The 22,576-nt window shown below is 46.8% G+C and overlaps 1 protein-coding gene across 3 annotated transcripts in view; it reads right to left on the bottom strand.

Annotated features, from left to right (window-relative positions):
* ABLIM3 (actin binding LIM protein family member 3) overlaps positions 1-22,576 on the bottom strand; it is a 135,401-nt gene that overhangs the window by 39,676 nt on the left and 73,149 nt on the right. For all 3 annotated transcript variants that reach the window (XM_059888373.1, XM_059888374.1, NM_001099127.2), the window contains 3 exon segments: positions 20,963-21,089; positions 16,826-16,919; positions 6,483-6,570 (listed from right to left, as the gene is read on the bottom strand). In XM_059888373.1, the coding sequence (XP_059744356.1) occupies positions 6,483-6,570; positions 16,826-16,919; positions 20,963-21,089 (309 nt within the window).

The raw sequence follows: 22,576 nt of genomic DNA, 5'->3' as shown, positions 1-22,576 counted from the left end.
ATAGAGGAAGCAACCAGGGAAATTGCTACTCTAGACCTAATTCTGACCAACATGGACAAATTGGCTGGTGAAGTTGATGTGACATGTAACTGGCGAGAAAATGGCCACGTCGTCTCGAGTTTGTGGTGCAAGGAGCAAGTCAGAAACAGACTATACACGTACAAGTCTTAAACTACCACGCTATAATATTTTCTATATGATTCAAGATGTTTGGTAACCCTAAACATCTAAAAAAAAACTACAGCTCATCAAAAATTAAAATGTACTCTATTTAAAATGAGATATGCTTCGAGGACTCAGACTTGAGGAAATATCAATTTAGTACAGTTAGGCTATGTTTGAAGAGTCTAAAATTATGTAGCAGGATTGGGGAAACATAAGATTTAAAGTTTTTAAGCATGACTCCTACAACCTAAGCTGTCAGTAGAGAGATTCAATTTAAAATAACACTGCTAAACTACTAAATTATAGCAACCAATGTTTCATTAGTGCTTTTTAAAGTGTAGTTTGATGAGATGTGGAGACGATGACAGAGGGCTGGTGTTCCAACATCCATCATGATGGGCGGCCCTCTCTTGAACAATCTATGAGCTCAGGGCACCTCTTATGAGGTACTTGTCAGAGGGAAATGAGGCCTCAGCTAAATATCAAAGGCTTCTCCAGCTGAGCCAGAAAGACACACCTCCTCGTACCAGGACCTTATATCATCTAAACTGGAAAAAAAAAAAAAAAGTTATCTGAAACAGAGTAAGTTTTCCAAGAGAAGTGTATGGTGTAATTACCAAAGCGTTCAGGGCTCTGTTTGGGATTTGCATTAAAACAGAACTAAAGCTTTTTTCACTTTACTTTGAGCCATAAACAGCTCTGAAAAGTTGATAAAAGCCACACACCCTATCCTTAGAGAAACGCATCCATAAGCAAACTCCAGCAGGCAATGTCAGGGGGTTTATTGAATTCAGAAGGCCAACTGTGAACCACAGGTTAAGAATTCTGATAATAAGTGGAAAAAATGCCTCTAACAAAGCAAGACAGGCTAGCTAACCTTGGCTCAGAGATGTAACTTTTCTAAACTTTCTTGTTCTCTGAATTGAAGATATGAATGACTTTCAATTCACAGGGTTTGAAGGATAAAATGAGATACTGCATTTAAAACTCAGAAATGTGCTGGCACACAGTAAGTGCTCAGCAAATGTCAGCTGATGGCATTTATTCTTATTCTTGTTAGGACCGACGATTTGTTACAGTATTTTCCTTAGCAGCAAGATTTGTCCTAGGATTCTGTGAGTGATTTCCTGCCTGGTGTGCTTTAATTAAATATACAAATGGTAGCAGAGACCTATTTAAAAACATACAGCTGAAATCCAATGTTTCTAGTGTTATTCTCTGTCTCAGGTCCTCAGAAAAGGAAAGCATTTAGTGTAGACAGAAGGAGAGAAAAAGGCCCATCTTTCCTTTTTCTGGGGCACAGGCACAAGAATAAGAGCATAATCTATCTCCTGAGCCCCATTTTGGGTTTAGAAAAACTCCCTCTAATCTAGCAACTGTATGCAACTTTTGTGATATTTGTATAAGTTTTGCCCATAACCCGCAGCATTTTGGCAAACATTTGCTGGACAAAAGCGGTGACCTAATTTCTTGGTGAAGTCCAAATGAAGGGTTTGGACAACAAACAGATTAGAAATCTGGCATCTTTACAAAAAGACTTAAAAGATGAATGCACAACAGAACGTGAAACAAATGAAAGAAAACTTGCTCTTGTGCCCTGGGGCCCCGGAAGTTCTTATCCAGACAGATGTCAGACCTCTCCCAATTAGAGCCCATCAGAAAGCCATCACACAGTAATTAAAACACAAACTGACCCAAATGTCCTCCTGAGTAACACAGTTGCCAGTAACATAGTGCCCTGCCACGGGGACGACAAGACTGGGTTTATAAGCTTTGCAGGCTTCCTAACCCACCCTCTTATGTGCACACTGTTTTACAGGGCACTTAGCATTCTCACATTCACCCTGTCTAATATTCTGGAGGCCCTCGCTTGCTATCTGTGCACGGGGTAGGTAGGCCTGTCTCGGTTTCTCCACCACATAAAGCTTCCTCCCGTTTGGGCCTTTGCACCTGCTGTTCTCTCTGCTTCCACACTCTTCCCTCCCCTCTGTAACCTCCCACCTCCTACTCAACATCAAGATCTGGGCTTGAACGTTCCCTTCAGCAGCAGAGCTTCGCCAGACCTCCCAGACTAGATGAGGAGCCTTATAACACACTCCAGTTATTTCCAAGCTTCCCCGTCACAGTCTTACCACAGCTTGTCCCTGGATGTTTGCACTTCTGTTTGATTAAGTCAGTCTCCCGCTCTTGATAGTAAACTCCACCACCGAAGCCAGCACCCTGCCTTGTTCATCTCTGGGCACCCAGCACATAACAGAGAGCCTGGCACAACCATGACCTCAGTGTGAATGTTTGAATGAAAGACAGTGACAACTTCCTCATTTTACAGGTGAAGGAAGAGACGTCAGACAAGGAAGTTATTCTCAAGGTCACAGCTCCTTAGAGGAAGTGCTGATGCCTGGACCCAGGAGTCTTCTGAACTGGTCCCCACCACTCCTGTGCTGCCTGGGAGGACAGTGTTCTTGCCATTTCTGGGAAAGATCATTTTGAGTCTTGGTACCCTGCCCAGGGAGAGTGTCTAAGGCGATCACAAGCCCAGTTCCCAGTGGAAGCAGAAGCCCCTGGTGGCTGCCACCTCTAAGATGCCCATAAGCCAAGTCAGCAGGACTCCAGCAGTGGATGGCCCAGACCCCCTCATTCCAGGATCACTCAGCATCCCTCGAGGCAGGTCCCTGAATGCCCTGCAATTACTCCCACTCTCTCAGGAGCCAGGGAAGTAGGGAAGGGGATAATTAAGGAGGAGGGTGACAAACCCTTCTTTATCACCAAGAATATCTCCACCTCCTGGAGACATTTGTGCACTCTCTCTCCTGATCACAAAGCTACTCACTTCATCACTTAACTCTTTCAGCAATCTGTGAAGTTCTGGTCTAATGCAGGGCTTGGAAGATACTGGAACAAGAGGATGTAAGCTCCAGGAGGGCAGGGGACTTGCTTATGGCCACATCTCCAGTTGTTAGAACAGCACTGGATACATAGGCGGTGCTCAATAGGCATCTGCTGCAGGAGGGAACTAAGAGCTCCCTGCATGTCAGGACCTTGGTGGTGGTGGTTTAGTCCTTAAGTCATGTCCGACTCTTGCGACCCCATGCACTGTAGTCTGCCAGGCTCCTCTGTCCATGTTTTCTCCCAGGCAAGAATACTGGAGTGGGTTGTCATTTCCTTCTCCAGGGGATCTTCCTGACCCAACGATCGAACCCACGTCTCCTGCGTTGGCAGGCAGATTCTTTACCACTGAGCCACCAGGGAAGTCCAGGGATATTACTATATGCTATATTATAGTGACTGTTACTACCTCCTTTTACAGTCTAGGAAATAAGGGTTTAGAGTTTTTAAAGAGGTCAAAAACTTACTAAACAGCGGAGCCAGGATTCAAAGCACCAAATGGGCAAATATCAGCACTGGGAATTCAGACAGGAAAGGAGGGATCTTAATTTCCAGTGATACAAACATGAGGCCAGTTTCAGTACTAGCAAAGGGCTTCACCAGAGAAGGGTGAGAGGAATTTGTTGTTGTTCAGTTGCTAAGTTGTGTCCAACTCTTTGTGACCGCTTAGACTGCAGCATGCCAGGCTTCCCTGTCCTTCACTATCTCCTGGAGTTTGATCAAACTCATGTCCATTGAGTCAGTGATACCATCCAACCACCTCATCCTCTGGGGAGGGGAATACCACGCAGCAAACTTTCAAACCAAGTGCAAAGTCTAGATTCTTGGGGCCCATGAAGATACCATGCAGCGTGCTGAGACTCACATGGGCTTCCCATCACATAACACGGGGTACTGCAGTAGGAACCACTTAGGGACCCAGGCACTGAGGGACCAGTGCTTCTGGAAAGAGGGAGCCTAGTCCCTGCAGGCACCTGAGTAGCTCTCAGGGCCTGGGTCCCAGGAGGCAAGATGGGGAGAGCTCTGGGGCGGAAGTCGTAAGGCCAGCTTCCCCACCTTTGCCCCTCAAGTTCTCATGCGAATCTCTTCTTCTTTCTGGGGCTCACTTTTCCCTTCTATACAATGAGGACGGTTACTCCAAAGCCTAGAGTGACTCCTGGGGTCTATTCACCTCTAACACCCGTATGACTGTACATACACGTCAGTGGTTGTAGGGTCAAAGCATCTTAGAGACGGTCCCCTTGCCTAGTCCAGCAAGAAAACCATGTTTTAGCTTTCCTAGCAGATGGTATGAGATTCTGCTGAATAGCTCTGGGCTAGTGGTTCTCAACCCAGGTTGATTATGCCTCCTGGGGCAATGTCTGAGATATTTTTGGTTGTCACAACAAGAAGATGTACATTATACATTTAGTGGGCAGAGGCCAGGGACGCTATTGAACATCCTGAAATACACAGGGCAGTCTCCACACCAAAGAATGATCTGGCCCCATATGTCAACAGTGCTGAGGTTTAGAAACCAGCTCTAGGCAAAGGGGATTCATTACATCTTGAGGCAACTCCTGGCGTGGGCATGTGTGGCTTGGACAAGCTTGAGAGGAAGCTATGCTCCTCATAATAGCCTTTCTGACCTTCCATTTGCCTTGCGAGGAAACCAGGAGGAAGGTGTCTCCCAAAGAAATGCCCTCCCCAATATGACTATTCAAACATCTGCAGATGGCTAGCACAGAAATTCAGCCAACAGTGATCAGCAGTCGAGTGAGTGCATGGGGGTCAATGCCAGGGCTGAGGGGCCAATGTCAGAGGCAAGGCTCTCAGGGAGGTGGCCAATGGCTCAATGCAGGCTGGAGGGGACCAGGTGCAAACAGAAGGCTCAGGGGGTTCGGGGGGGACTAGTGAGCTTGGGTGGGGGTTGGGGACATCTGGGGGGCTTTAGAAGTGGGCAATGCCTCTAACTTGGCCTACAATAGTAGGAGCTCTGCGAGTGAAGAGTGGCTACTTGGAGGCACCAGGACCATGAGATCATTTGAGGGTGAATACCATCCCTGCCAGAAGGCCCAGCCTAGCCTGTCCTGCGGAGAAGGCGATGGCACCCCACTCTAGTACTCTTGCTGGGAGACTCCCAGGGACGGGGGAGCCTGGTGGGCTGCCGTCTATGGGGTCGCACAGAGTCGGACACAACTGAAGCGACCTCGCAGCAGCAGCAGCAGCAGCAGCAGCAGCAGCCTGTCCTGCCCTCCTCTCTCACCTCCTGCTGCACCCGGCCACACTGGCTCCTCTCGGTCTCCCACACTTGCCATTTCTTTACCCGCCCTCCCGCACCCCCACTGCCAACCAAGAGGCCGGCAGATTCTATGCCCTTGGGTTGGTTAATTCCATCCCTCCCCTCTTTGCCCAGTTAACACTCACTCCTCCTTGGAACCCTGGCCCCTCATCAGGGACCCGCCCAGCTGCCCCTCCCCACCCCATCATGTGCTCTCACAGTTCACACTCCTTCCCGCCATACAACTCATCACAGTTGATAGTTATCTGTGTGACTATTGACCATGGTCCACCTGCCCTGCGGACATCAGAGCCATGGGTATAGGGCTGGAACTCACTGTGGACCCTTCAGAGTCTGCTGGTAGGTATCCGGGAGTTTTTGAATGGATGAAGGAATGGTTGCCAGTTGGCTCTGGCAAGCTGAAGTGTTGAGCTTGTTCAAGGCAGATGGAGTCCTCACTGAGAGTGTCTTAAATACTAGGCTGAAGTGTTTGCATCTAACTAGTCAGCCCAGAGGTCTCCCAAAGACCCCTCAACAGGGCTCTGCCAAGAACACTGATGCCTGAGAATGATGGACTGGGCAGAGGAAGGAGGACTGAGCAGTGCCTGGAGGCTAATGGGGAGGGAAGCAGGACTCCTGGGGCCAGACGGCTGGACCCTGGGAAGTGGCAGAGGAAAAGCAGCTCTGATTAGCTTTTTGGTGACTCCTGGCTCCCTCGCATTCCTTTTGGTCCTTCCTGAGAGGGGCGACCAGGCAGTGGCCGGGTAATGCTCTGAGATGTGGAGGGAGGGGTGGGAGAGGGAGGCGGCGGTAGGCGCTGTGATGGTGCAGACACTCTGCAACCCTGTCATCCTCCTGTTCTCTGACCCCTTGGCCTGAAGGAGCTCAACCTCCCACCCTGAGGCAGAGCCAGGGGAGTCTGCTCAGAGAGAACTGCCAGGGAAGTGGGCCAGCTGAGCAGCGAGGGAAGGTGCACAGGGACGGAAGGCAGATTACATGTCACTTCACATTAGCCACACCGGCAACTTTCCTGAACCACCCAGAGAGGGCTGAAATAATCACAGAGTTGAGGACAAGCCAACAGCACAGACAGCACCGGGACGGAAGGAGGCTCTCTCCTTTCCAGTCATAAGCGGAGAGGAACGCCTCCCCGAGGGTCAGATTTGCTTACCTGTGAGGTACATCTCCTCCCCCTCGGTGAACATCTGGTGGCAGCGCACACATCTGGCGCAGGTGGGGTGGTAGTGCTTCCCTCCCGCCTACGGGAATAAAAGATAAAAGAGGAGGTCAGCGCTGTGGCTGCCATCCAGCAGGGCAGGTCGAGTCTAATGTTTCCTGACTCATTAGTGTCAATGGCATCTTCACGGCCCTGAGGCTGGCTGGGATCTACCCAAGGGAGTCCCCCAGAACAATCTACACATTTGCCAGAAGCTTGGTGATTCCATACCATGGGCATCTGAAAGCTTTCAGCGGACCTGCCTGGACACCGTCATATCTATTCCAGCAACGGAAGGGCCATTTGGAGGCCTCTGGTCCTACTGCCTTATTTCCTGATGAGAAAACAGTCTTACTTTGAGGACATCTCAGCATTTCCCCAACAATGGGCCCTTACTGCCAGTGGTTCAAGACATGTTTTAAAGGGATCCTCAGGTTTAATAACACTGAATTCATGGGGGAAAAAAAAAGAGAGAGAGAGATTTCCTTTTCAATCCTCTATCTATTCTTTTGATTTTTTTTTCAAGGAGAAAATATCAGTTTGGTCCAGAAGGTAACATCTATCCAAACCTTACTAATCTACCTTTTAAGGCATGAGAATAGGTAAGAGTCTTGAAGCTTCCACTAGAACACCACTTTTTAGTTACTGGCAACATGGCAAGTGATCCTGGTTTTCCTATTATGTTACACAAGTTTTCTTATTTGCAAGAGAGCCAACTTGAAGATAAGATAAAGCATTAGGTAAGAATGAATACATGAGGCTCATAAGATCAGATCAGTCGCTTAGTCGTGTCCGACTCTTAGCGACCCCATGAATCGCAGCGCGCCAGGCCTCCCTGTCCATCACAAACTCCCGGAGTTCACTCAGACTCACGTCCATCGAGTCAGTGATGCCATCCAGCCATCTCATCCTCTGGTGTCCCCTTCTTCTCTTGCCCCCAATCCCTCCCAGCATCAGAGTCTTTTCCAATGAGTCAACTCTTCGCGTGAGGTGGCCAAAGTACTGGAGTTTCAGCTTTAGCATCATTCCTTCCAAAGAAATCCCAGGGCTGATCTCCTTCAGAATGGACTGGTTGGATCTCCTTGCAGTCCAAGGGACTCTCCAGAGTCTTCTCCAACACCACAGTTCAAAAGCATCAATTCTTCGGCGCTCAGCCTTCTTCACAGTCCAACTCTCACATCCATACATGACCACTGGAAAAACCACAGCCTTGACTAGACGGACCTTTGTTGGCAAAGTAATGTCTCTGCTTTTGAATATGCTATCTAGGTTGGTCATAACTTTACTTCCAAGGAGTAAGTGTCTTTTAATTTCATGGCTGCAGTCACCATCTGTAGTGATTTTGGAGACCCCAAAAATAAAGTCTGACACTGTTTCTACTGTTTCCCCATCTATTTGCCATGAAGTGATGGGATCGGATGCCATGATCTTCGTTTTCTGAATGTTGAGCTTTAAGCCAACTTTTCACTCTCCACTTTCACTTTCATCAAGAGGCTTTTTAGTTCTTCTTCACTTTCTGCCATAAGGGTGGTGTCATCTGCATATCTGAGGTTATTGATATTTCTCCTGGCAATCTTGATTCCAGCTTGTGCTTCTTCCAGTCCAGCATTTCTCATGACGTACTCTGCATATAACTTAAATAAACAGGGTGACTATATACAGCCTTGACGTACTCCTTTTCCTATTTGGAACCAGTCTGTTGTTCCATGTCCAGTTCTAACTGTTGCTTCCTGACCTGCATACAAATTTCTCAAGAGGCAGATCAGGTGGTCTGGTATTCCCCTCTTTCAGAATTTTCCACAGTTTATTGTGATCCACACAGTCAAAGGCTTTGGCATAGTCAATAAAGCAGAAATAGATGCTTTTCTGGAACTCTCTTGCTTTTTCCATGATTCAGCGGATGTTGGCAATTTGATCTCTGGTTCCTCTGCCTTTTCTAAAACCAGCTTGAACATCAGGAAGTTCACGGTTCACATATTGCTGAAGCCTGGCTTGGAGAATTTTGAGCATTACTTTACTAGCGCTCATAGGCATGGCAAAAATGGTGAGAGGGCACAGGACAGACACATTTTGGGGGCTCACTGGGCAAATGAGACCCACAAAGCCAGGACCTGTCAGGAAGTCTCTGACCCCCAGGCCAGTCCCATAACTACTGTGCTTGGGAGCCTCTGCCCCAATCTGGCATTGATGAGCCCCCTTCCCTATTCCCACTTTGTTTCCCTACGCATTATTTCAAGTGAAAATGGAAATGATCTGAAGCCGAGAACTCCTTTCTAGGTGGAAGAAAGCACCTCGGAGAAGGTTGTGACTCAAGGTCCCAATGGAAGCCAGCAGCCACGTGGGAGCTGCTCCCCGGAGGGCAGACAGTCCTGACACCACAGCCTAACTGAGAGGACCTGACCCATGAGGGCCCTTCCCTGGTGGCTCGAGAACTGCTGTATGGAGGAGCTTCAGGCAGCAATGGGGTTGGAAAGTGGGGCTCATTTTGAAGGTGTATATTTCAGGTTAGGGCAAAGTTTTTTGGGGGGTATGTTGTTGCTGTTGTTTAGTCGCTAAGTCGTGTCCGACTCTTTGCGACCCCATGGACTGCAGCATGCCAGGCCTCCCAGTCCCTCACCATCTTCTGGAGTTCACTCAAGTTCATGTCCACTGGGGCAGCGATGCCATCCAACCAACTCAGCCTCCCTTTTGGGGGGATATGCTTGGGGCAAATTGATGGATACTGGGGTATTGTTAAAGGACCCTTCCCCAGCCATCACTTGGTCTGATGCTAATGGGCTCCTTCCAATTCAAAAATTGTAGGGACTTCGGGCCATCATTGGTTAAGGCTTTGCCTTCCAATGTAAGGGAGGGGGTGGGTGTGGCTTTGAGTTCCATGACTGGTCAGGGAGCTAAGATTTCACAGCCAAAAAGCCAAAATATAAGAGCAGAAGCAATACTGTAACAAATTCAATAAAGACGTTAAAAATGGCCCACATCAAAAAAATCTTAAAAATATTGTATTATAATTGCATAATGCTGAAGGCTTATCCCCAAATCTTGTGTGTGTGTTTGAGTCGGGGGGTAGTTGGGCATGGGTTTATCTATTTGGGAGATACTTGATTTATTCTAAAAATTAAGCAAATGGATGGAAAGGGCAGGCTTTTTAAAAAAGAAAAAAAATCCCAAATCCCTTTTTTTTTTTTTTTTTTTTTGCCATCTTGGTTGTTTGCATAGCTCCCACTAATGAGAGAATATCCTTATTGTCACCAAAGCAAACGGTGTTCAGACTCTGGAAGGACCTGCTATTTTCCCAAGCTGAGATGTCGTGGGACTGATTCTCCCATACCATGACAGGGATAATCGTTTTAATTAGTAGTCTCTTCCTACTTTGTGTCTCTTTATCATTTCAATTATAGATCTGTTTCTAGAATGGAAACAGTGGGTTGGCAAAACTGAAGCTGGCATCTTCCTAAATGTCACACCCCAGCACCCTGTTCTAGCCGAAAGAGGCTCTGTGCACATCTCAGAAACTCTGCCAAGGATGGCACGGAAGCCACCTGAGGGAGTGGGAGGGAGGCCACATAGCCTCTGGTGCCAGCACAAGGGGAACCAGTCAGGGGGATAAGATGAGACATTCTGTTAACCAGCCAAAGTCCAGAACACAGTGTTCAGGACAAAGAATCAGTAGCTGGAAAATGGGCCCCTTTGGCGAGGACTGAGAACCACAGCAATGTGAGGCAGGCAGCATAGGACCCCAGGGCTGTGATTCTCCCCAGCAAGGACACAGACCAGCAAGAAAGGAGTGTGGTCAGCGCTCAGCATGCTGAGTTCTGTCACTGAGGAAGGGATTGTGGGGTGGGAAGGGGACATGGAATTTAATTAAGTGCCTACTGTGTACCCAGAAACATACCGGGACCCATAGCAGGAGGCTATTGTTTTGGTCTGGCTGACAGCCTTCCTCCAGAAACAGCATCAAGCTTTTCCTGGGTGGGAATGACTACCCATTCCCCATGTCAATCCATGTGGTTATTCCAACACTATGCTCACAGTGACTGGTCTGGAGACGGGCCTGAGGTTCTCCAGTGAGAGCCAGTCCCAGGATGCTTGCTGAGCTATTAGGAAAGAGAAAGCTCTCCTTCCACTGGAAATGCTGGCAGACAGGATGGAAGCCTAGAGTGACTGGTGTCCGATTTCCACATCATACAGGAGAGAGATAAAGCCAACCCAGAAGAAAGTTGCACCAAGAGGGCAAGATATTCAAACACATTTGTTTGAGTGCTGGATCCAGCTGTGCCTGAAGCAAGGACGACTCCTGGGTTTTTCACTATGGGAGTTGATAAATTTCCTTTTTGGTCTGAGGTAGTTTCTGAGTATAGTTTCTGTACTTGCAACCAAGACAGTCCTGACTAGCTATAAAGGAAAACACACTCCTGTGTTTGTCCCTTACTCTCAGACCACTACCACACTCATAATACTTCTGACACCAGATGTGTGGGTTTTTTCCTCTCCCACACCAAGCAGTTCTCTGTGACACCAGCTGAGTGTCCTATAATTTAATTGATTCTGATACTCTACCTGGACAGAGTGTCAGACCCCACAGGTTAAGGGCTCAGACCCGTCTCCCCCACATCACTGTCTCCCCCAACCCTAATTTAGATAAGTCGGTAAGTCCCAATTGTCACTTATTTCTGACTGACCAGCATTAAACTGGGGTTCCCATGACCCACATCTAGGGTTTATTAATTTGTTGGAATGGCTCAAAGAACTCAAGAAATAGTTATGTTTACTGGTTTGTTATAGAGTGATAGAGATGAACATTCAGACAGAAGAGGTTCAAGGTATATGGGGGGCGGGCACGGGGCATCCATGCCCTCTCACTGAGTACCACTCTCCCAGAACCTCGGGTGTTTACCCACCTGGACACTCTCTGAACCCTGTGCTTGCGGGATGTTCTCACTGAGTACCACTCTCCCAGAACCTCGGGTGTTTACCCACCTGGACACTCTCTGAATCCTGTGCTTGCGGGATGTTCACAGAGGCTTCTTTGTGTCGACAGGATCATCATTAACTCAAGTTCTAGGCCCTTTCTCCTTCCCAGAGGATGGGAGTCGGGGCTGAAAGTTTCAAGCTTCTAATCATGGCTTGATCTTTCTGGTGACCGGCCCCCGCCCATGAGTCGCCTCATTAGAACAAAAGATGCTCCCATTGCTCAGAAATTTCTGAGGGGTTTAGGAGTTCTATGTTCAGGAACTGAGGTCAAAAACCAAATGTTAGAACAAAATATGCTCCTCATGTTCTTATCACTTAGGAAATTACAAGGGTTTTAGGAGCTCTGTGCCAGGAACCAGGGGCAGAAACTATTATATATATTTTCCATGATTTCACACTGGCATATATATATCTACTAGGAGTTAAATAACAGTAGTATTCTCCATTGATAGATAAAGACTCTAAGACTCAAAGAAAGACTTGCTTGGTTTCATGGCTAGAAGAGATAAAACTCGAATTCAAGTCTGTTTAACTCCAACGGTGTATTTTCTTGACATCCCACTGTGTCAATGGCCCTGGAGAACTGAGAGCTGTGGGCACTGGTGTGGAATACAGGAGGCTGGAGTCCTAGGTATCAGCTCTGTCTTTACCAGAAATACAGCATATGACTTTGGAAAGAACCACATGTCTCAGGCCTCACTTTTCTCATCTGTAAAGCAAGGAGGGTGAACTAGTTGACTGGCAAAAGTCTCTTACAGATCTAAGGTAAAAAAAAAAAAAAAATCAATACATCCAAGATGCTAATGGAGCCTCATACAAATGGAATCAATGGAAACCCAGTCACAAGAGCTGCCCAAGAAGAGGGGGCTCCAACAATGCTGAATGACAGTAACACTTGGGGGAAAGACAGGTGCTGACATGATTTCAGAGCAGCCTGGAAATGCTGGGACAAATTCCTGTCTGAGGCTCTGGCCCTGCGTGTAACTGAAGTCTCTCCCTTCTGGAAAGAAAAATCTGCTTTTATGATTTCTCAATGACATATGCCAGTGACATATGGATTTGTCTGGTGGTGAAAGTAAAGTCTGATGCTGTAAAGAAAAACATTGCTTAGGAACCTGGAATGTTAGATCCATGATCAAGGTACGTTGGAAGTGGCCAAACAGGCGGTGGCAAAAGTGAACATTGACATTTTAGCAATCCGTGAAAGTGGACTGGAATGGGCGAATTTAATTCAGATGACCATTGTATCTACTACTGTGGGCAAGAATCCCTTAAAAGGATTGGAGTAGCCCTCACAGTCAACGAAAGAGTCTGAAATGCAGTACTTGGGTGCAATCTCAAAAATGACAGAATGATCTCTGTTTGTTTCCAAGGCAAACCATTCAATATTACAGTAATCCAAGTCTATGCCCCAACCACTAATGCCGAAGAAGCTGAAGTTGAACAGTTCTATGATGACCTGCAAGACCTTCTAGAACTAACACCAAAAAAAAAAAAAAAAGATGTCCTTTTCATCTTAGGAGACTGGAAGGCAAAAGTAGGTAGTTAAGAGATACCTGGAGTAAGAGGCAAGTTTGGCCTTGGAGTACAAAATAAAGCAGGGCAAAGGCTAATAGAGTTTTGCTAAGAGAATGCACCGATCATATGCAAACATCCTCTTCCAACAACGCAAGAGACAACTCTACACATAGACATTACCAGATGGTCAATACCAAAATCAGACTGTTTATATTCTTTGCAGCCAAAGATGGAGACACTCTAAACAGGCAGCACAAAACAAGACCGGAAGCTGACTGTGATCATGAACTCCTTATTGCAAAATTCAGACTGAAATTGAAGAAAGTATGGAAAACCACTAGGCCATTCAACTATGACCTGAATCAAATCCCTTATGATTATACAGTGGAACTGACAAATAGATTCAAGGGGTGAGATCTGATAGACTGCCTGAAGCACTATGGATGGAGGTTCGTAACATTGTACAGGAGGTGGTAATCAAAACCAGCCCCAAGAAAAAGAAATGCAAAAATGCACAACAGTTGTCCGAGGAGGCCTTACAAATAGCTGAGGAAGGAAGAGAAACGAAAGGCAAAGGAGAAAAGGAAAGATATACCCATCTGAATACAGAGTTCCCAAGAATAGCAAGGAGAGATAAGAAAGCCTTCCTAAGTGAACAATGCAAAGAAATAGAGAAAAACAATAGAATGGGGAAAACTAGAGATCTCTTAAAGAAAATTAGAGATACCAAGGGAACATTTCATGCAAAGATGGATACAATAAAGAACAGAAACAGTATGGATCTAACAGAAGCAGAAGATACTAAGAAGAGGTGGCAAGAATACACAGAAGAACTATACAAAAAAGATCTTCATGACTCAGATAACCACGATGGTGTGATCATTCACCTAGAGCCAGACATCCTGGAGTGCAAAGTCAAGTGGGCCTTAGGAAGCATCACTAAAAACAAAGCTAGTGGAGGTAATGGAATTCCAGTTGAGCTATTTCAAATTCTAAAAGATGATGCTGTTAAAGATGCTGGGAAAGATTGAAGGAGAAGGGGACAACAGAGGATGAGATGTATGGATGGCATCACTGACTCAGTGGACATGAGTTTGAACAAGCTCTGGGAGATGGTAAAGGACAGAGAAGCCTGGCATGCTGCAGTCCATGGGGTCACAAAGAGTCAGATATGACTCAAAGTCTGAATGACAACAGGCCACTGACCCCCACTACTTGTGGGTGCCCCTGCCCACAATTCTGCAGACCTGACAAGTGGTTCTCCTGGACGTGACCGTGTCCCACACCCCACAGCTTTTTCTCAGCCTGCATATCACTAACTGCTCTTGCAGAATCTGCCCAACACTCTGACTTACTTTCCATCTTTTCTGGAGTTCTGTCCTCTCACCACCTCTCCCCAGTCTCACCCAATCCTGCATCCCTTAGCGCTCCTCCTCTTTTTCTGACTTCTCAGTCTCCTTCTGCACTCCTGCAAGCTGCTACTCCCCATGTTATCTTCAGCCCTCTCCTCTTTCTCTAAGAAATCCTGATGACTCCCAGGGTGCTGACTATTATTCAAATCTTAGCATTTTGGAGACTGTTCCCTCCAGGCCTGAGCTTTGTCCCTCACCTCTGGTCCACGTTCTCATTGTCCTCTTGAAAATTTCCTGGTGTTTCCACCACACTCCTTCCCAAAGGGAATTCACGTGTTTCTGCTCAGATCAGTCTTTCCCTGCCATCTGCACTTCCGCAATGGCAACACCAGACTTCCTCTCACCTGGGCCTCACACCCGGGTTCAACCTTTGGCCTCTTCCCCTTTGATGGCTGCATCTACAAGCGGCCCCATGGTTGCAAAGCTACTGGAATTCAACTTCCACAGTGTTGCAGACAGGCTGGTTAACCCTGCCACTGCCACTGCACCTCCCAAGCCCTTGGGGGGTCGAGGTCTTCTTGCGGGTCTCCTGCTTCCAGTTTCTTTCCTTTAAATTTAGCCTGTGGACATCATGTTCTTCTCCCCAAGGCGCAGCTTGAAGCAGGTCACTTCTGCTTGGCCTTTCCCCAACCCTCTGCTGTCCTGTGAATTCCAGACGCCTCGCCCTGGTATCAGGCCTCAGAAACCTGGGCCCAAATCCTCCATGTACTTCTGTTTCATGCTTTTTCTCCACATTGCACTCCTACTGCTCCTTGGAAATGCCTGATGGCTTATCCACTCTGTGCATTTATCTTATTCTCTGATTCCCTATAGTCTCTTAATGGAAATCTTACAGTGTTGCTCTTTGGTTTAAAATTCTCCAATGAATTTCCACTGCACTTACTATAAAACATAAACTCCTAAACAGGCCTATAAAGCTTGATATGATATGCCCTTTATGATCTACTCCATCTTCCTCTAGCTCTGATTTATAGAACTCAGCCACACTGGCCTTCTTCTCTGTTCCCTGAAAGGGTCAAGCTCATTCCTCCTCTAGCCCTTCACAGGGCAGCTTCCTTCTCACCCTCAGGGCTCAACTACACTGCATCTCCTCAGAATCCCTTCCTGGCTGCTACACTTTCTCCCGAGCTGAGGCTGTAGGATCCTTCTCAACACACTGCTAACTCCAGGCAACCTCGGTCTCCTAGCCAGCTTTGTCAGAATTAATGATTCTGTTCGTAAGCCCTGACCCAGTCTGTTGTCCCTCGGCCACTGTCAGATGAGAAAATGTGGAACTAGAAAGGCAAAGACACTCACCCCAAAATCTGAGCATGAGTAAACAACTGAGTCAATATTAACACCCAATTATTTGTACTCTTAGGCTATTGTTTTTCATTTTTTGAGATTTGAACAAAATCTGTACTTTAGTTATTAATACTGTATCACATGTTAATTTCCTGTCTTCTTAACCAACAATATTTCTTTATGTTCTCAGAACTGGGTTAGGAGTTTCAAGCCTCATTCAAGTTATTTTAATCACTAAGATAATAAATTTTCTAGACTTTTAGCTGTGATTCTAGATGCCAAAATACATGAAACTATATCAAAATTTTGAGTAAATATAAATTAGAAAGCTTTTGTATACATATATATAAATAGAATGTATAATAGAATGTATATATTTCAGAAAACTTTAGAATTTTTGCCTAGCAAAAGAACGTATGACATTTCGATTCTACTTGTTTGACTTGGTATGAACAGAATGCTAGGCCACTGCTTTTCATTTGCACCAAACTCTTTCCTGCTTCTGACTCCTCAAGGTGGGTGGTCCCAAGGCATGGGAAGACAGCTGCCTGGGCCCAGAGTGTGGGAGGGAAGGCCAGGAAGGCCAGCGAATGGGGGCTCAGGGAGGGGCTCAGCATGGGTGCTGCAGGTTGTCTGTCACTGGCAGAGCGAGCTGTGCATCAGAAGCAGAGGAAAGTTGTTACCATGGTGATGGACCAGCCAAAGAAGGGCTTAGGGAGCAGGCTGCTAGACAAGCTGGTTCATAAATCAGCACATTACCGAATGCTTAAAAAAATAAAGGCTCTATCCTTTAGGCAGGGCAAAGAAGAAAATCATAATCATCACTCCCCAGTAATCTATCTGGGTCTGAATCCAGAGAAACAACTGATATTTCCAACACAACATTTTTTGAACAAGGAGTAATTTCGTCCAGCTTCTCATTTGAGGGGTACCTACAGAAGCAAGGTTATCTGCTCAAGGTCATGTAGCAAGCTAAGCTGAGGTAGAGAAAGCAGGGGAGGTAGAAGCTAAGGAAAAAGGGGTATGGGGTGACTTTCCCCTTCTTCAGAGATGACTCTGTGGGGTCATAGGCCACCTGCTCACTCATCTTCACAGGTACTTGTACCCACTCACCTCCAAGACCCTGCCGCTGATGTATCGGTCACAAGTCTCGCACTTAATGCCAAACTGGGAGTGGTAGTCAGACTCACAGTACGGAACGCCATCCCTGCAGAGGAAATCCACACAGGAAGAGGAAATTAGGGGGGTCCGCGGGGGTGTCACGTGGAATTTCCCAGACCCAAAGATAACTGTGACTGGACCAAGATTAGAAGCACTCAGGTAGCTGTTCCAAGTGCAAAAACTGCCCAGACACCCCTCAGATCTACAGGATCAGACAGTCCCTGGGGTGAGAGGGCTGGGGAACCTGCATCTTGACAAACTCCCCACGCATGCCTGGAAAGTACTGTTTGCTGTTGGCTGTGAGGGCCCCTCACTCTTCTTCTTTGCTCTCTCCTCAGATATTCCAGACCTAGTCTCTTCCTTTTACCCTAAAGGACTCTTTTAAAAGGTCATTAAAAAAAAAAAGCTTCCATTTAGAATAGGTAATATCTGCATTTGGCACACTGCAAAGCCACAAGGGGAAAAGTCTGTACCCTCCTCTCAGTCTCTCCCAGTTTCCCTTTCAGGAGGTCATCAATGTGATCAATTTTTTGCATATGGCACCCCACTCCAGTACTCTTGCCTGGAAAATCCCATGGATGGAGGAGCCTGGTAGGCTCCAGTTCATGGGGTCGCTAAGAGTCGGATACGATTGAGTGACTTCACTTTCACTTTTCACTTTCATGCATTGGAGAAGGAAATGGCAACCCACTCCAGTGTTCTTGCCTGGAGAATCCCAGGGACAGAGGAGCCTAGTGGGCTGCCATCTATGGGGTCACACAGAGTCGGACACGACTGAAGCGACTTAGCAGCAGCAGCAAGGGTTCCTTTTCTAACAAAACACTGGTACAAAAAGAATCATATGACTATGCTCTTACAACAGTAGAAAACAGGAACCCTTGCCCTCCCCAGTCATCTCCTAAGTGCTCAATCTTGCCCAGTGCTTGTAACTTACTGGGCAGTAATAAGATTATTGTTAGTTATTCTTACACTATCCCCTACTACAGTAGCCATTGATATTTACTGCTCGGTATGTGTTGGGCTCTCTGATGGTATTTTACATAGGTTATTTCATTTAATACTTGCAGCAGTCCTATGAGGTTGGAATTAGTGGTCTTCCCATTGTGTGGATGAGAAAACCCAACTCAAATGATCTAGTGCTGGTTCAAATCCACATGGTCTGGTTTCTCAGCAGGCTGTCATGAGAATTAAAGGATGTGGCTCCAGGGTGTCCCAGGGCTCAGCACAGCACCTGTCCTAGGGGGATCCCCATGATGGCTGACAGGAGTCCCCAAAGGATGTCTGGGTTCAGTTTTTAAGGGCCAATGTGGGGATGACTGGGGGCATCAAAGCGCTCAGCCCAGCTCGGCCCGGCCTAGCTCTAAGGCCCAGATCTGATGACATCTCTCTGAGGTGCCGATGACATCTTCTGTATGGGACAGAACTCGCTAACATGCAGAGAGGCCTTAGACCAGGCACATCCATGCTGCTGCCCTGCAGGTACTGCTGGGATCCCACCCTGGGCAGCAGGGCTGTCAGTGTTTCCTAAAGGAGAGGCAGCATTGAGGACTGGTGCTCAGCAAAGTCACGAGGTGACACTGTTGTTTGTGGGTCCATGAGACAAGCCTCCCTCACCCTCAACCCTTTCACACTCTGTGGGGTAGGAGGGTAACCCTGCAGGGGGATAAAGTCATTTGTCAGGAGGTGGGTGCAATGAAACAGCAAAATTTGGGTATAAATGCCAACACCTCCTAATTTGGGCCCAGGGAATCTGCATCTTGACAAGCTCCCCATGCATGCCTGGGAAGCACTGTCTGCTGCTGGGTGAGGCCTTTGGGAATTAGACATACATGATTCTAAAAAGAGGCAGAGTGTAAAAATTAATATTTACTGGGTATTGATTAGGTACAAAGCACAGATCTCTGAACCCTATGAGGGTTCTTCTTTTTAGCCCTGTTTCTATAAATGAAGAAAACTGAGACTCAGATAAGCTGAGTCTCTTGCTGAGGTCAAGTGGGCTGGGCTTCTAACCTGGGCATCAATACGAGAGCTGGCGCTGCTAAGCACCTTCCACTCTGCTGGCAGACGGATGAAGAGCCCAGAGACCAGCTGCAGAGGCCTAAGGCGTGGTAGATAATCTGGGTTGGACCTGCTCATAAGGAGCTCTGAGCAAACCCTTACTGCCCCAGAGAATTTGGACTTGAACTCACAGACTCAAGGACTCCTGGCTGGCATCTCAAGGGAACACCTTACTTGGCAGGCACAGAGGTGCATGCCAAACTCCCACTAATATGTGTTCAAAGCGCTCGGGCTGTGACCTCAACTCACCTCTGCAGCCTTGGACTTCACCTGTGCACACACCCGAGTTCCAGCAAACAGGATGGATGTGGCCAGCAACTCCCTGCCCTTGCTCAGGCTGGGCATTCTGGCTACAAGCTCTCCTTTGCATTTTCAAATCTTATACCCCTTTTCAAGGTCCAGACCAAATATTACCATCTTCCATAAAGCTCTCACATATTCCAGATACCACTTCTGCTAGTTAGAAGTGAACAGTCACAGCCACAGCCTGTGGCTTAGACCTCTGACACAGACAAGGGTTGTTTGGCTAGTACCTACCTCCCTTTTTGATAGCAGCAGTACCTTGCCTGAGTTCTGGGAACCAGCCCTTCCCACTCACAATTACAAAGGGCTGCTCTCTGACTCAAGGGTTTAGATCCTTCTGGCCAGTGATTGGTCAGGGATTGTCATGTGACCCAGTGGAGGCCAAATCAGAGGCAGTTGTGGGACTTTTGCTGGAGTTCTTGGGAAAGAGGCCTCTCTCTCTTTGCCAGGTTTATGAAGCTGCTAGAAACAAAGCTTGGAGTTGTTGGTAATCATCTTTGCTACCAATTGGAGAGGTCCTGCTTGAGAATGAATCAGACACAGAGGAAGGCAGAGCTGAGAGAGACAAGAAAGACTGGGGAGAGGGTGAGGCTTCTGAAGGGCTAATGACAGCTTTAAGCCTCTGGATTCAGCCATGCCAGAAGCCAGAATGCCACTGGCCTTCCCATTTCTATGAGTCAATAAACTCCCATTTTTGCATTCAGGGAGTTTGAGTTGGGTTTTCTGTCACTTCTGATTGGAAAGGTCTTAAAGAACAGAACTTCTCTTGAGCTCTGAATCACATGTACCCTGGAGTCATCATATTTTATGCATATAGCCTGTCTCTCTTATTTCTTGGCAGCAGAACCATGCATGCTACAACTTTAATGCTTACTACATCCTAGCATCAGGTCAGAGAGTGATACTAGAAAATGTCTGGATCAAAGTGTAAAAAGTTCTGAGGGCTAGTGGCCCTAATTTTTTTTTAGGTACTTGAGTATGTAAATATGGTCATAAGGGCCTGGCACAAGGGGCCTTGTCTAGTGTTCAGTGTCGGGGCTAGGCCGTCTCTCCTGACAACAACTCTTATCTCATTTCAGTCAACAGCTGTATTATCGACTTTGGGTCAGGCATTGCGCTACAGGCTGCAGTGAATTAAACAAAGTCCCACCCTGGTGAGGACAGACACTAAATATAATCACTGCGGCAATAACTTCCTGAGACTCAGTTTCTGCAGCTTTTCAAATAGGGGTTAACACCTAATGGGGGTAGTCATGGGGGCTTAATGTGATAACTTGTACAGAGCAGTTATTACATTCCTTGTCCATACTAAAAGCTCAATAAATGACAGCTAATATTATTACCCTTATTAAAAAGGTAACATGGTTAAATATACAATCGCAAATGGTGTTGACCTACCCGAAGGAAACCAATAGGGCCGATGAGGGCCACTGGGAGGGCCATTGTGGAGGGCCTGTAAGAGGTGGTATGAAGCCAGTTCTGAGGGGAGGGTATGGGACCTGAGACCAGAGGAAGGGGAGGAGCAACATGCTCAGAACAGAGCAGAGCATCTCAGAACAGAGGAAGCACCGAGTGAGGGCCCAAGGTGAGTGGGGTGCCATTTGTGGCAGGAGTGTGGCAGCTGGACAGAAATGGAGGGAGATGCTGCTGGTGACTCAGGCCAAGGGCCATGTGGGGCCAGGCCTGGGGCATGCAGAGGTCAGGCAGGCGGGGCCGGGAGAGACCTACTTGCTGATGTACTCCCCAGTGAGGATGACACTGCAGGTCTGGCATTTGAAGCAGCTGACGTGCCACTGCTTGTCCAGCGCCAGGAGCGACTGGCCATGCTTGATCTCCTCCTTGCACCCAGCACAGTCTGCAAAGACAGGAGGACCCGATGAGCAAAGCACCTTGGGCTCTGGGACCCTTGCTGTCGTCTCGCGCCCAAATCTAGGCAACCCCTCCTGAATGCTGGCTTTTCTGTAACTGCTCCCACCTAGGTACCAGCACCAGTCGAGACTATGTCAGGTAAGCGAAAGGCCAAAGGCACCCTGGCCTCTTGACAAGGGGTCCTGGTGTGAGGGAGAAAGAAAGACCTCATAGGGTTCCTCCAGAAAGTTCCTTGCTGGTCATCCTGACCATGGTTCATCCAGAGCGGACCCTGAACTGCTCCTAGCCTGTTCTCAAGTTGCTAACAAAGTTCATGCAACTCTCTGTGACCTGGGGACCTGCAGCATCAGTGTCACCTGGGAAATTGCAAATGTGTAGAAATGTGGGCCCCATCCAGATCAACTGAATTTTTATTTTTAACTATTTTATTTTTATTGAAATACACTTGATTTACAACGTTGTATTCATTTCAGGTAACAGCAAAGTGATTCAGTTACACACACACACACACACACACATATGTAATATATTTTTTGTCAGGTTCTTTTCTATTATAGGTTGTTACAGGGATTAAATATAGTTCCCTGTGCTATACAGGTCTTGTTGCTAATCTATTTTACATGTAGTAGAGTGTATCTTTTAATCCCCAAACCCTAATTTATCCCTTTCTCCTTTGTTAACCGTAAGTTTTCCTATGCCTGTGAGTCTGTTTCCGTTTTGTAAATCATTTGTATTATATTTTTAGGTTCCTCATATAAGTGATATCATATGATATTTGTCTTTCTCTGACTTATTTCACTTACTGTGATAATCTCTAGGTCCATTCATGTTGCTGCAAGTAGCATTATTTCATTCTTTTTTATGGCTGAGGAATACTCCATTGTATATATACACCACATCTTCCGTATCCATCATCTGTTGATGGACATTTAGGTTGCTTGCATGTCTTGGCTACTGTGAATAGCACTGCAATGAACACTGAGGGGCATGTATCTTTTTAAATTAGAGTTTTCTCCAGGTAAATGCCCGCGGGTGGAATTCCTGGATCATACGATAGCTCTATCTTTTGTTTTTTTGAGGAACCTCCATATTGATCTTCACAGTGGCTGTATCAATTTACATTCCCACCAACGTGAAGGAGAGTTCCCTTTTCTCCACAGCCTCTCCAGCATTTGTCACTTGCAGATGTTTTCATGACAGCCATTCTGACCCATGTGAAGTGACACCTCATTATAGTTTTGATTTGCATTTCTCTAAAATGCAAAAAGTTTGAGCAACTTTTCGTGTGCCTGTTGGCCATCTGTATGTTTTCTTTGGAGAAATTTCTATTTAGTTCTTTTACCCGTTTTTTTGGCTGGGTTATTTTTTTCATATTGAACTGCCTGAGCTGTTTTATATATTTTGGAAATAGAGCCCTTGTCACTGAATTTTCTCAAGATCTCCAAGCACAGCAGAGTTTGAGAATCCCTGCTC

Source organism: Bos taurus, chromosome 7 (assembly GCF_002263795.3).
Source record: "Bos taurus isolate L1 Dominette 01449 registration number 42190680 breed Hereford chromosome 7, ARS-UCD2.0, whole genome shotgun sequence".
In the NCBI taxonomy this organism is placed as follows: Eukaryota; Metazoa; Chordata; class Mammalia; order Artiodactyla; family Bovidae; genus Bos; species Bos taurus.
This window is presented reverse-complemented; position numbering and strand designations above follow the sequence as displayed.